The sequence below is a fragment of the Callospermophilus lateralis genome, chromosome 16 (genome assembly GCF_048772815.1).
Source record: "Callospermophilus lateralis isolate mCalLat2 chromosome 16, mCalLat2.hap1, whole genome shotgun sequence".
NCBI lineage: Eukaryota > Metazoa > Chordata > Mammalia > Rodentia > Sciuridae > Callospermophilus > Callospermophilus lateralis.
In genome coordinates, this window is record NC_135320.1 from 41,087,383 (window position 1) to 41,102,791 (window position 15,409).

The 15,409-nt window shown below is 38.7% G+C and overlaps 1 protein-coding gene across 3 annotated transcripts in view; it reads right to left on the minus strand.

The window, feature by feature from the left end:
- Fabp12 (fatty acid binding protein 12) overlaps positions 1-15,409 on the minus strand; it is a 52,703-nt gene that overhangs the window by 4,637 nt on the left and 32,657 nt on the right. Inside the window, exons 2-3 of one of the 3 annotated variants that reach the window (XM_076836002.1) lie at positions 1,726-1,888; positions 1,012-1,146 (exon numbers count right to left, since the gene is read on the minus strand). In XM_076836002.1, the coding sequence (XP_076692117.1) occupies positions 1,012-1,084 (73 nt within the window). In that variant the 5' untranslated portion in view covers positions 1,085-1,146; positions 1,726-1,888. The remainder of the gene's footprint in view (positions 1-1,011; positions 1,147-1,725; positions 1,889-15,409) is intronic. The other 2 variants (XM_076836003.1, XM_076836004.1) reach the window with 2 other exon arrangements.

Genomic DNA, 15,409 nt, shown 5'->3' on the forward strand with positions numbered 1-15,409 from the left:
TATATATATATTGTTATTCAACTTTCCTTTTCCTCTTATCTATGTCTTGAAGACCATTGACATAAGTACATATAGATGTAAATTTTCATAGTGACATAATATTCCACAGCATGTACATATCAAAATTTGTTTTCTCTATCCCTCATTGATGATCACTTGGTTTGTTTCCATTTTTGTTATTACAAATACTTCTGCAGTAAATATCTTTGCACATATAGTTTTATGGCAACTTATGTGAGAATATTTCAAATAGAAATACAATTCTTTACATAGTAATATTAAAGGTAAATTTCTAAGGGAAGATATATTGGGGAAATATTATAACTTGGTTCACAAAATTCATGCTGAAAATATTATCACAAGATATGATAGGTTGAATATTAGGATATGATAAGTCATTTATATCTTAATCTGCAGAACCTATGAATTTTACTCTATAAGCTAGAGGGGATTTTGCAGGTTTAGCTAATTTAAGGATCTTGAGATGGGGAGATTATCCTGGATTATCAGAATGGACCCTAAAGGTAATCACAAGTTTTCTTGTATGAGAAGAAAAGGTAAATGTTAGACAACAGAAGAAAAGATCCAAAGTAAAAACTGGGAGCAAAAATTGGGATGTTGTGACCACACACAAAGGAAAACCAATAGCTATTGGAAGCTGGAAAATAAGATCTCTTTTGAAGATCCCCTAAACATTAGAGCAGATGTTTATAAAATAAACATTTTGTTTCTAAAAGTAATTGTGTTTTTTGTTTTAAATTGTTTATTAATATCATTTGCTGTTTAGTAAATGAAATATATACATATTTCATTTATATACAACCATAGGACATTACATGAGGATTACAATTCCAACCTGATTTTGTACAAATATGCATCCTAATATAGAAATAGTATTCATTTTTCCTTTGTGAAAAATTAGGAGCCACAATCATATTTAATAAGAGCAAATTAGGTCCTATCAAAACTCCCATCAATACCAGATATGCTATAGAAATAAACATGGCTTACCCATTTCCTTCATATATTTTTCGAAATTTTCACAAGAAATCGATTTCCATTTCCCTTGGAGCTGATCCACCATTTTGTCTGAGATAAGATGATCTCAAAGAAAAATGGCTTCATATGGATGTGTGTTGGTATTCCCTGAAATAGTATTGGAACCTGTTTTTAATACAATTCTTGGTAGAAAGAGCAATGAGAAAAATCAGGAGGAAAAAAATTGAGAAACTCTTGATCCTTGTGATTTTCCCTTAATACAATTTAAATCAGAAAAACTCTCTTAAATATAAATAAATTAGGATGGAAGTGGAAACATGGTAGTTTTACCAGGACTTCTAGCACTAAAAAAGGACCAAAGCTAGATGCCATTCCCTTTCTTAGGATCGGCCACACTCACACAGGTGTTTGTGCACCTCTGATTATGCTATAGACTGCTGTGCCCCAGGTCTCTTTCTCTCTGACCAAGGATGATTCAGAAAGTAAACAAACAACAACAACAACAAACACACCAATTTGTTGGCTGCTTGGTGATTTTATATTCTCCTTCTTGATAATTTGAACTAATACATATATGGTATTTCGCATTTGAAGTAAAAAGATTGGTCAGGACTAGAACAAACATTTTAAATGACATGTATACTGAACAAGAGACTGGAACAGAGGGAAAAAGAGAAGAAAGAGATTGTGTTACACACACACACACACACACACACACACACACACAGGCCTTGTTTCTGATGGTTTTCCAGGTGCCGGCTCAATTTCTCATAACCTTAATCATCATCGTCATGAGATTGCCGAATATCTTCTTGGTAAACCTTCCTTAATTTAGGATGATTTCTGTACCTTTCAACCTTGACTGTGACACACTGCTGACTACTGATATCTGTAAAAAATCAGAACGGGGCAAAGAATATAATACAAATATATCAAACATCAGGTCGGAGGACAAACTCAGCCTGATGCGTTGGCATCCACCCAATCTCAGCAGTGTAGGACGTTCACTTATTGGCATAAAGTCATTAAGAAACAGTGACATCATAAATTGTTGTAAAATAGGAAAGGGGATACAACACTTTATAATTCCCATTAAAATGTTAAATGTCCAAACTCTAACATCTGTGAAGGCAATTACCCAAGTCAATAGTTTTATTACTAATTATTTAACAAACATTATGGAACAAAATGTTTATATATTATATATTATATATTATATGCCTAATACAAGGCTGAATTTTTTTTCATATGGTACTGATTAAATATCCCAGTTATGATTGGTAAAGATACCCCACGCGTTGGTTGGCTTTCGTTTCCTGAGTTAGGCCATTTCATGTTAATGTGTACCAATTATAAGTTTATGACCACTCAATAGGCATGGGGGTAAAGCCAGGAAATAACCCACCACTGAGGGCATACCTTAGTGAGGGTACTAAAATTAGGCACTGAAGGTACTGAAATTCCTACAATTTTTCAAAAGAATGTTCAGCATGTTGCCATATATGTTAGACACCCATTGATTCCCATCATTAGGAAATCACGGATTGAAGATGATGATGATCCTTGAAGATGATGTTATGTCGGGAGCAATATTTCTCCCTGCTGCTGACAAGTTAAACTTGGAGAGGTGTCAGTAGATGAATCCTAAGATTGAGCCTCTGTATGAGCTCTGCCACTATGACCCCCTCCAGTCATGTGTCCGTCGTGTCAAGTTCAAAGACTTGCCCACTGGCCAAGTCTTTTTGTCTTCTCAGTTGTCCAAGTGATGGATGCTTTCTGGTGTCCATATGTGAGTAAAATATCTCCACACACTAGGCTCACTCCCATATGGGCATCCACAGTCTTCTACACAAAACCTCCTTGCCTGCAATTTTTCAGGCAACTATCTGCCTTCATCCATGGCTATGTGTATATTCCCATCTCAAGTCACTGCTCCCTCCATACAAAATGGGTAAGAGACACACAGCTCTGAGCTTTGCCTGTTGAGATGATTTGCCTATACCAGTTTCTCAAGCCCCTCTCAACCCAGGAGTAGTAAAAGCACTGCTGTGCTGACTTTCAGCCTGCCCCCAACTCTGAGCTGACTGACCCATAAACATGTTCATGTTTTTCCTGCTCCTCCTTCATATGGTTATGTGAGACCCCCATGCTGTCCTAGGCATGATCAGAGGGTGGGGTATTGGTGCTTCCTGTGGTAGGTGACCTGGGAACCTGGGCTGTCTGCTCCTGAGGTTACCTTATGACTTCCGGTCTTGCTCAGGCTTGATCCCAGAGGACTGCTACCAGAACTACCAGAGTTTATAACCCTGTGGGTAAGTCAAATGGAACCTGGCTCATAATGGAGAGTTCTGGTTGCATTGTTCCTTGGTGTTCTGTAATCAAGAATTCTATCTCTACTGGGACTCAGTAACACACCAGGAACTTTTTCAAAAGGCTTATATCTCTGTTGCAGATGTCCTTGCTCTGGAACCCCAGGGGTCTGTGCTATGGTACTCCCAAGGGGCTTCATATATAGATGTCCTACCACATTTTTTCCTACCACTAACACCTCCAGCAACACAGGGTTTACCAGTTATATGACCCAAGCAGTAAGGCTGCTTGTACTGTAGCCTCTCGGCATGGAGATGCCTTTCCTGCTTCAGGCCCCACTGAAGGCAGGTAGCTTTCATTGCATCCAGTAAGTATATTGGCTGGAGCACACTCCTGTATAAGCAACCTGGCAGCACTGTAAGTCAGAGGGTCCTAGGAACGTTTTGGTAGAAGAGGCAAAATAAATGTGTTTTGGAGGAGAATACCATACATGGCTTGACTTCACTCACTGGACCTCTAAAAATGGGACAAGAGTCAAAGGCCCCTCAATCATCACAACTTTTTACTCCTGCGCTCTGTATGACACGGTCGTCCTTATCAATCAAGGCCTCTAGAACGTTAGCCACTTCTCACTCCTTCTGCCTTATGAACACAATACTGTGTCACATATCCAGACAGGACCTCATCTGAGTAGATGATGACAGAAAGCAGGAGTTCACACAGTCTGGGTCAAAACTGCAAATACATACTGGTGTCTGTTTCATGTAAATACTAACAGTTTCTGATGTTTCCTAAGAAGAGAATGCCAAACCAAGGTCTGCATACCGTGTACCTAAGGGGGAGTCTCCAGTCTCCACTATCAAGGATAACACATCTAGCAGTTAGCCGCAATCGGAGTTATTGTGTCTGCAGAGGCCAGCAGTCATTCTCCAGGATTCACTTGGTTTCTGCAGTAGTCATTCTGGTGAATTAAATGCACTAGCATATGGCCCACCACTCTACATTCTTCAGATTCTGCAGGATAGCACTGACTTCTGCCATTCCTCCCACCACCACCACCACCACCAAAGGCAATAATTTTTGATTCACCGTTTAGCCAGGGGTGGAGGAGGGTGAGGGTTTAGGGCATGGGGATGTAGGGAGTACAGTTTCAGGAGCTTCCCATTTGTTTTCCCCATTATGGCAGCTCCCATGTAGAAGAATTCAAGTGTAAGTAACTTCAATGGCAACGTTTGTCAATCCCAGTTATACACTCAGTGACTGAGGGAATGACCGCTTGATGATCTCACTGACCTGCAGGACTTATTGAGAGCGAGACTTTGGTCAGGATTCTGTTTTATTACCTGTCCCTGTATGACTTTACTTTGGCATAATGCTTTGGAATATCATGACTCTGTTAATTTAGACCCAATGCCCTGAAAGTATCTGGATGTTCTTCTTTCCCCCTTTGCATGTTTTCTCAAGTAAATTATCACATATCTCTTTGGAGGAGAATGGGGAGAACAGTGTAGTATTGTCCTGGTACTTCAGTATTCTTTTCCCTGTTGACTTATTGCCTCTTTAGTTGCCAGTTTCTGAGTCTGAAATTGGCCTCTGTATGACATCTAAGCAAAGGATGATTTTTCTATTGGGACAATCACTCCCAGCTTATTGCTTATCTTGCCTACTTGAGGTTGAATATATTAAACATTACCATCTATTTGGCTTCCATGGATTCAATGTCCTTTTAATCATCTACATAGCCCCCTCCAGGTCAACCCCCTTAACTGTGCCTTCAATCTTGCCGCATATCATGGTAACTATAGTACTCTGACCTGTGGCAGGGAAGTGCTGCTATCTGGCCCACACTGCTTTAGACTCCTCTTTGTGCCCATTGCTATCAATAAGCCAAACTCGATGGCCACCTGGAAAGAGCAAGCACGCAAGCATGAGACTTTTGGTGTTTACTGTTGCCCTTCTCACCATGCATTCTAATGATCTGATGAATGGTGTATCTTTGGGATTCTCTTCTGGAACATAATCATCTGATTGTACCATTCTCCATCCCCTCCCTCTCCTGAAAGATATTTTGACTCTATTGACCAATGACAGAGGTACAGATCTCATAACTTTCTTACAAAGAAGAAAAGGAAAGCCCCACTATATAAGAGTTTCCAGCCTTTTGGCATATGGAACTTGAGTTATTTCATCTTAACAATTTGAAGTATAATTGAGCTGGAGAAGTCACACTGAACCCTCTGAAGATATTGGCAAGAGAAACTCAGGTCTTACTCATTTGCTATTCATTCAATAATCACCTGAATGCCTACTGAACAGATCCCCACTACGGAGTGGGGATTGAAACAGACAACCAAAATGTTTTCAACATTAGGAAAGAGGATCTGGAACTATTGAAAATGACAACCAAAATGTTTTCAACATTATGAAAGAGGATCTGGAACTATGATAAATTCCCTAATGATTCCAGATGGATACCTAGCAACATCATAGGTAGCTGGAGAAGAAATTGATATTTTAGAGGAGGGATTGGCAAACTATGATCCATATACAAAATCTAAGTGTTGCGTGTAGATAGCCACACATGTTCCTTTACATATTATCTATGGCTGCTCTCATGCTACAATAGCAAAATCAGGTAGTTGCAACAAACATCCCTTAACCCACAAAGCCCAATATATTTATTATCTGGCTTGTTGGAAAAAAAAAGTTTCTGAATCCCTATTTCAGAATCTTATGTCTGATTATTTAACCTGGGGAGTATAACCTACCATGGCTGTGTTTGTAGGTTTTCTTTGCCTAGAAGAGTAGTAGAGAACATTTTTCATCATATAGATTTTTCATCAAGAAAGGACATTTTTATAATTATGCCATGAATAAGGATAACAAATTTATTATAAGGAGTCAAAGTATGACATTTTAGAAACATCACATGAGAGATGGTTATCAGTCAAACATAGGTGGGATATTTTAAAAATTGCTCTGAGTATTGTGAGGCAGACAGATATAAGGAAAGAAACAGGGTAAAAATGTTGTCTTCCTGTCTGCCTCTTCCTGAATCCACTCCCAGCAGCCAATGAGCCTGTTAAATTATAAAGTTCTTTTCAGAAATAGCCCTGGGTCTCTGTAAAATTCTCCCACTTTTTTAGTCCCCTTAGGGATGTTACCTCAAGTTATTCCTGTAGTTCTACTTGGCTTAGATTAAGACTAAGCTGTAAAAAAAAAAAAAAAAAAAAATTTATAGTAACTTTAAAAAAATACATTGAAAGTGGGGGAAGTTGGGAAGCTGAGGCAAAAGGATCGTAAGTTCAAGGCCAGCCTCAACAACTTATCCAGGCCCTTAGCAACTTAGTGAGGCCCTGTGTCAAATGAAAAATAAAAAGTGTGGTAAAGCAGCTAGGGTTCAATCCTCAGTACCAAAAAAAAAAAAAAAAAAAGAAAGAAAGAAAAAAGGAGAGAAGTCCTTTTGCAAAACTAGGTTCTATGTAAACAAAAACAAACAAAAAATAGCAATCTAAATATCTATAGAGCTCTCTGCTTATACTGGTTGCTTTGTAGGAAGGGTGTTAATAGAACTTGGGGATAGTGCAGCCCTGCCTGTCATCCCCAATTGCACATTTGTTAAGGAGGAGAGGAAAGTGGTGGCCATGTGGCCTGTCCAGGTGGCTCAGGGTGGTTCTCATTGGCCACTCTGTCCAAAAAGGCAGCCAGAGGTGAGCAGCAGGCCAGAAGCTGGAACTGAATAACTGCCCCAAGTCACATGGGCGTCCAGATCAGCATAACATGACACTGCTTCACGCCAATTTTCTTTCCACTCTTGTTCAACATTTCCTAGTCGGGATGGAAATTTCTGTAGGTTGAATTGTGTCCCCCCCAAAAGGCATGTTTAAGTCCTAATGCCCAGGACTTGTAAAAGTGACCTTGTTTTTAAAAACAGGGTCTTCGCAGCGGTAGTATCTCAATTTGAGATTCTACTGGACTTAGGCACACCTTAAACCCAATAACATATGTCCTAATAAGAGAAAAAATATTCGAAATACCCAGAGATGGAGGAAAAGGTCACATAAAAACTGACACAGAGACTGGAAAACAGCCACCAGCCAAGGAACACACAAGAACTGCCAAGCAGCCCCCAGCAGGGAAGAGCGGACAGGAGTGGATTCTCCTCCTCAGCCTCCTGCAGGCTGCCTCATTTTAAACCTCTGGCCTTCAAAACTGTAAGAAAATCCATTTCTGGGTTTTATTTTTTCCCCTAGCGCTAGAGATCAAACCCAGGTTCTAGTTTCACTAAGCACACATTTTATCTCTGAGCTACCCTAACCCCTACCCCTTTCTGTTCTAAGTCACAAAACTTGTGCCAATTTGTTGTGGTGGCCCTAGGAAAATACCACAGGAAGAAATTAGTTCTTAAAACTTTTAGATCTCTTTCTTTTTAAATTAAAATTTATGTAATTATGTAAAATGCCATTTAAACTCGTTTGGAATTGTTTTATTTCAACTTTTTTTTTTTTTCAGGGACAAGTAATAATACTGGTCATCATTTCACCAAAAATAGAGGTAACTTTTATAAATAAGTAATTATGAAAATAGAATAAAAACTGAATAACAACAGCAAACCTTATGACGTAAATTACTAAAAATTTAATTTTTAACGTTCATATAAGAAAATCATCTCCTTAGATCTAAACTTGTCATTCTCTCCTCCCCTGCTGTTTTCTTTTGCAATGTTTGGAATCATGCAACCTCCTTTGGGGGGAGGGACTTTGAAAGACTTGATTTACACAATAAAATAAATCTGCCAGTAAACAGTCCTATGCTGTTCTTTCTCCTGTTTCAGAGTTTCAGCAGATGGCTCCTGGCAGGCTGGTGTCAGAGTTGGGTGCTGACTGGCCAGTGCTGTCTGCTTCTAAGAAATCATGTGATTTCAGGCAAATCAAAATAATAGAGAGACTTCCTGGAGGGATGAATGCAGACTGCAAAGTCAGAGCCTGGAGGCTAGGAGGCCTCTGATTCAGACCTATGGGGTTCCCACGCTCTCTGGCCCTGGCTTCCTACAGCTGGAGCTGTGGGGACCCTGCCTGAAGCCTGATTTCCCCAGGCTCTCTGCCAATTACACTTTCATCAGATTATTATAGAGTAACATTAACCCTAGTGGTTCCCAAGAATGATTTGCATTAACAAAAATGCCCAACTCCTGCTGGGCTCCTGTTCTCCTAATCCTAACTACACAGGAGAGTGAGGCAGGAAGATCACAATTTTGAGGTCAGCCTGGGCAACTTAATGAGACTGTGTCTCGAAATAAAAATTTTAAAAAGGGTTAGGATATAACTCAGTGGTAAAGCACTTACCTACCGTGCCAAAGGTCCTAGGTTCAACCCCCAGCACTGCAAAAATTGATTGGAAAAACAAAGCTAATTCCTGTGAACCATGCTAAGTCTTCTTAATTCTGATTGCCAGGAACTTTGTCCTGAAAATATGTATTTTTAAAATTTCTAAAAGGTCATTTGACTCAAATATAAGGCCCAGCAATTAAGGACAAATTTCCTAGACCAGTGTTTCTCAAAGTCTGGTCAATGTTGCCATCATCTGAGAACTTGTTAGAAATGTAAATTCTTGGGCTGGGCCCACCTCAGGCTTGCTGAATCATAAACTCTGGGAAAAGGATCTAGAAATGTGTGTTTGGACAAGTTCTTCAGGTGTGATTCTGACGCATGCTCCTGTTTGAGAGCCATCCCCCACACTTGACTCATTTCCAAAGAACAGAATATGGAAGGGGAAATATAGTCATGATAGAAACCCGGCAGACATCACCTTAACCAACTGATCAAGTTTAACTTCTCCAGTGTTCAGTCAGACCATCATGTAGCCTGATAACAATATAGTGAGAAGCACGTCCCCTCTGTGGTCTTCTCCCTAAACACCATAACTCCAGCCTGATGATGATGTAATATAATAGGTAGAGACAAAAAAAGAGGACCAGTCTACAAAATACTCTTCAAAATGAATAACAAAGAAAGTCTGAGAAACTGTCACAGATTACAGTAAACTAAAGAAACATGAGCATGTTACCAGAGGAGGCCCCTTTTGCCCTCCTCACAGTATGGAAATCACTGAAATGAGTTTTGTAAAAGAGTTTATTCAGGAGACAGTCAAGTGTGAGGAAGAAGGAACCTCAAGTCACCAATCTGCCTGCCCAAGGATAGGACTTAGGAGTATTTATGGGGTAAAGAAGCAGGATGACCTGAGATGCGGGGAAAGATGATTGGATAAGTAAAAGTGAAGTAATCAGTGGTCTGAGTATGTGTAATCTAATTTCATGACTGTCTGTACAATGCGTGTTCAACAAATGGCGGTACTCATGTGCTCTGAGGGTGGAATTTTGTCCCTCTGATGTCAAATGGTCACTCCCTGAACACTTGCATAGGCCTAGGTCAAAGGTTGGTAGTTTCAACCTGTCTGATCTTCCTCCAAGTTCCTGAAAACCAACTTAAGCAACCATCACTATTATGATCAATATACCAGAGGTAATCTGTAGCAAAGCTAATAATGGAAGCATACTGCTTAGTCAGTCTCTGAAAGTGTGATAAAATAACTAAAAGCTAGAGATGTTGAGCATTTTTTCAAATATTTGTTGGTCAATTGTATTTCTTCTTCTGTTAAGTGTCTGTTCAGTTCCTTGGCCCAATTATTGATTGGGTTATTTGGTGTTTTTTGTTTGTTTGTTTGTTTGTTTGGTGTTAAGTTTTTTGAGTTCTTTATATATCCTAGATATTAATGCTTTATCTGAGGTTCATGTGGTTAAGATTTTCTCCCATTCTGTATGCTCTCTCCTCACATTAATTGATTGTTTCCTTTGCTGAGATAAATCTTTTTAGTTTGAGTCCATTCCATTATTAGTTCAATCAATAAATATATTAAAAATGTTCAATATTTCCAGCAATTAGAGAAATACAAATCAAAACTACATTAAGATTTCATCTCACTCCAGTCAGAATGGCAATCATCAAGAATATAAGCAACAATAAATGTTGGCGAGGATGTGGGGGAAAAGGTACGCTCATACATTGCTGATGGAACTGCAGATTGGTATAACCACTATGGAAAGTAGTAAGGAAATTCCTCAGAAAACTCAGAATGGAACCACCATTTGACCCAGCTATCCCACTCTGGTTTATACCCAAAGGACTTAAAATCAGAATACTACAGTGACACAGCCACGTCAATGTTTATAGCAGCTCAATTCACAATAGCTAAACTATTGAATCAACCTAGGTGTCCTTCAATAGATGAATGGATAAAGAAAATGTGAGATATCTATATCTATATATATATATATATATATATATATATATATATATATATATATTCAGTGGAATACTACTCGGCTTTAAAGAAGAATAAATTTATGGCATTTGCCGGTAAGTGGATGGAGTTGGAGAATATCATATTAAGCAAAATAAGCCAATCCCCCCAAACTAAAGGCCAAATGTTTTCTCTAATATGTGTATGCTAATTCACAATAGGTGAAGGTGTGTATGTGTGAGTGGGGGGACTAAGGAAGAATAGAATTACCTTTTATTAGGTAGAGGGGAGCAAAGAGAGGGGAGGGGAGGGGATGTGGGGATAAGAAGGGTAGCAGAATAAAACATACATTATTACTTTATGTATATATATATGACTGTATGACCAATGTAATTCTGCAACATGCATAATCAGAAAAATGGGAAATTATACCCCATCTATGTATGATATATCAAAATGCATAAATGCATTCTACTGTCATGTATATCTAATTAAAACAAATTTTTTTATTTTTCATATTTCTGGTTGTATACATAGTATATTCACACCAATTCATGTCTTCATACATGTACTTTGGATAATAATGATATCACATTCAACCATCATTAATTACCCCATGCCCCCTCCTAAAAGCAAGTGAACTGAGAGGTTTTGTTGGAATTTTCCCTCAGGACTCAGTGACTAAATGCAATGTGGGATCCTGAATTGGATCCTGGAACAGGAAAGGATGTTAGTGGAACAACTGGATAAATCTGAATGAAGTCTATAGTTTATTCACTGGTATGAAAGCAATGTTCATTCCTTAGCTTTGAAAAATGTGCACCATAATATGTTAAATTAGGGAAAGTTGGGCGAAGTGTATATGGGAACTAACTGTACTATATCTAGTTGGGCGAAGTGTATATGGGAACTAACTGTACTATATCTGCAACTTCTCCGTAATCTAAAATCACACACACACACAACAAAAAATAAAAAATAAAAATAGAATTGTTTATACATTAACGGCATCTATATCATGAGAAGCTTGTTACCAAGTGGATTAGCATAACTAATACCAGATTTTCCGAATACATACTTTTCATAAGGCCCCCAGGTAAGTAATTTAGATAGATAATGTGAGAAGCCCTGCTTTTTACTATAAGCATGGAATTACCCAACCCTTTCTAGGCCTACAATATGCAAAAGTTTTGATTATTGGACACTTGTTTACTTTTAAGGGCCCCGTGAGTTTTCAAACTCATTCTGGACCTCAAATTTTCTGCACCACTTCTTTGCCCTTGAGCCTTGTATGTTAACAACTCAGATAAATTTCAAACCATATCTGTTGGAAGTTTTCTTCCCTAACAGGCTGCAGTCTTATCTTTGATCCCTCTCTACGTGGGGCTCTGCTACCTGCCAAAGACTTCCCTCTTTCTGATGGCCAACCTGCCTGGTAGTTTTAAGTACTGCTTCCTAGAAGTCTCCTATCACATTGTTCCATGCATCTCCTATGCTGATTAGCACAAGGATTTCCACCTATTGTCAGTATAATCTCAAATGTTGTAATTTACTTGCCAGATTCAAATATGCCTAGAAGTATCCGGAGATAACACAACATGTAGAGAACTTGCTTTCCCATTAATAGTATAACAACAAGGACAGGACTTTCAGGGCCCCCAGTGCTTAAAAAAAGAGCTCAACAGGATTTGAGATCAGTGGTAATAGCTAACAGCCACCAGACACCAGGCAATAAAATGAGAAAGGTAAACAGCTTCTTTTGTAGCCAGACCTTTTTCACTTTTGTGTTACTGAAGCCCCAGGGGGTGTGTGTTGGGGGGGAAACCTTCTGATTCTGTAATGACAGTTTGATGATGGCGTGTTATATAATCCAACTAGAATGGAAAAAAAATGGAAGTCCCCCAGAGCTATTGGCATTGACCTTCTTCTTTAGAGGAAAGGGAATGAAGTGATGGTTAAAAGTCAGGAGATGTGCCTTGAAAATATTCCTGGCTGTCTGTCATATAGGAGACTGGGGTTTCTTGCTCTTGGCAGGGTAACCATGGGCAATCACCTTGAGGCACCTTGGCAAATGTCATCTTCAGAAATACCTGAATTATACAATGGCACATGGATGTTTCAGGGAATAGGAGTACCAGCACCCAAAAGACTTGGGAGCAGCCAAGGCAAGCCTACAATGATCTGAAAGTTAGAATTTACATGATGAGGGCCAAAGGAGAAGTTTATGAGATTCCATACCATACTGTGTCATGAAAGAGCCTTGGATGGGGTCAAATACTCCCAAAAATGGTTGGTAGGTCAGGGATAATCTATATGTAACTCTCTTGACAGGCTGAGCATGCTCAAGTTGCAACAAGCTAGAGACATGCACTGGGGCCACAATCCATATGACACCAATGTACCCATTTCTTTTTTTTAAAATGTTTTTTTAGTTGTAGATGGACACAATATATTTATTTATTTATTCTTATGTGGTGCTAAGGATCGAACCCAGCGCCTCACACGTGCGAGGCAAGTGTTCTACCACCGAGCAACAGCCCCAGCCCACCAATGTACCCATTTCTAACCTGTATGTGTCTTCTTTTAATCTCCTCTTTTGAAAAACTCTAACCTTATTGCCAATGGAACAAGAGAAAAGATTTTCCCACATTTCGAACAGGATAGACAGAGATTAACATCTTTCACAGCGTCAGTGACTAAAACAGTTGCAAAACCTGGTGAGACAGGAAAACTTGGGAGGAAGGGAGCAAAGTCTACTAAGGACATTGGTCCCTGGCTGCTGCAATCTGCACCTGCAGGTAAAAAGGCAGAATTCAGTGTCAACTGTAGGAAGGAAGTCCACACGACTCTATCAATAGGTTGGTGAAATGTTTTGACATCATTTCCAACTGAAGATAAAATTTTTGACACTTAAATTTACAGTGAAATATCCAATAACAGAGAGTCTCATAGAAGGCAGAACATTTCCATCTTTGGCTTTAGCATCACCCATGTGCTTTATGAAATGAATTAGCTTCAGGCTAGGCAGTGCATGAGTCATTTATTCCTCCCATGTTAACAATGACCGTGAAATCTCAAGTACGGGATGACATTCCAGGAACAATTGCACATGATAATTCTTCAGCAGGTTTGGGCAATGGGGAATAGCTGTCACAAGAAAATACCTCAGCTCACGCTATTTTAATGATGATGGTTCTGCTTTGAAAGAACATAAGGAAGAAAAGTAATGTCTGGGCTCTGGTTCAAGTCAAAGGGAAGATGATAAGCAAGTACTATTTTGAAATTAATTTAGGAAACTGTTGTTAGCAGATGAGAAATTATGTGCCAGGTCTTCCTAAAGTCAAACACTAATTAATTTTGAAAAGCAACAGAGATTTACTCTTGCATTCATTTCTGAGTATTCAAAATTATACACACTCTAATCACACATACTAAAATATGCATAATAAAAATGACCAAAAATTTAAATGCACCAAATTGTTAATGATGATTGTCTTAAAGAATGAAACTGTTTTCTTGCTTCCTTCCTTTTGTTTCTTCCTGATACAGTAATTTCAATTTACCTAAAATTCCTTATTAGTTAGAAGAATAAATTCTATCACTTAAAAAAAAGGTATATTCAATGAGATCTTATGAAACTGATAGGATGTAGGAGTTCAGATCAGAAATTATTGTAACGTGCCCTCCTGATGACATTACCAGGCCAAAAATAGAGCATAGAAAAGCAATTTTGTACCAGAAAAAAAAGGAAATAGGAATGCAATTTGAATAGCCAATAAGATGGTCGTTTAAAATGTCTAAGAGATAAACCAGTCCCAAAAAAACCAAAGGCCAAATGTTATCCCTGATATGTGGATGCTAAGCCACAATAAAGTAGGGGAAGAACAGATATTCATTGGATTAGACAAAGAGGAATGAAGGGAAGGGAGAGGGGATGAGAGTGGGAAATAGAGCAGAATGAATCAGACATAACTTTCCTGTCCTTATATATGAATACACCATCATTGGGACTCCACATCATGTACAACCACAAGAAAGGGATTTAAATTGGAACACGTTGTACTTATTCTATGTCTGTACAACATATCAAAATACACTCTACTGTCATGTATACCTAGAAAGAATAAATAAATAAATAGAACCAAAAAATAATTAAAAAAATAAAATGTCTAATAGAAAGTTGGATAGGCACCATTATGAAGTCAAACAACAACAAGTGCTGGCGAGGATGTGGGGAAAAGGGTTCACTTGTACAATGCTGGTGGGACTGCAAATTGGTGTGGCCAATTTGGAAAGCAGTATGGAGATTCCTTGGAAAGCTGGGAATGAAACCACCATTTGACCCAGCTATTCCCCTTCTCGGTCTATTTCCTAAAGACCTAAAAAGAGCACACTACAGGGATATTGCTACATCAATGTTCATAGCAGCACAATTCACAATAGCTAGTCTGTGGAACCAACCTAGATGTCCTTCAATAGATGAATGGATAAAAAAAAAAAATGTGGCATTTATACACATCAGAGTATTACTCTGCACTAAAAAAATGACACAATCATGGAATTTGCAGGGAAATGGATGGCATTAGAACAGATTATGCTAAGTGAAGCTAGCCAATCCCTAAAAAACAAATGCCACTGTCTTCTTTGATATAAGGAGAGCATCTAAGAACAGAGAAGGGAGGAAGAGCATGAGAAGAAGATTAACATTAAACAGAGACGAGAGATGGGAGGGATAGGGAGAGAGAAGGGAAATTGCATGGAAATGGAAGGAGACCCTCATTGTTATAGAAAATTACATATA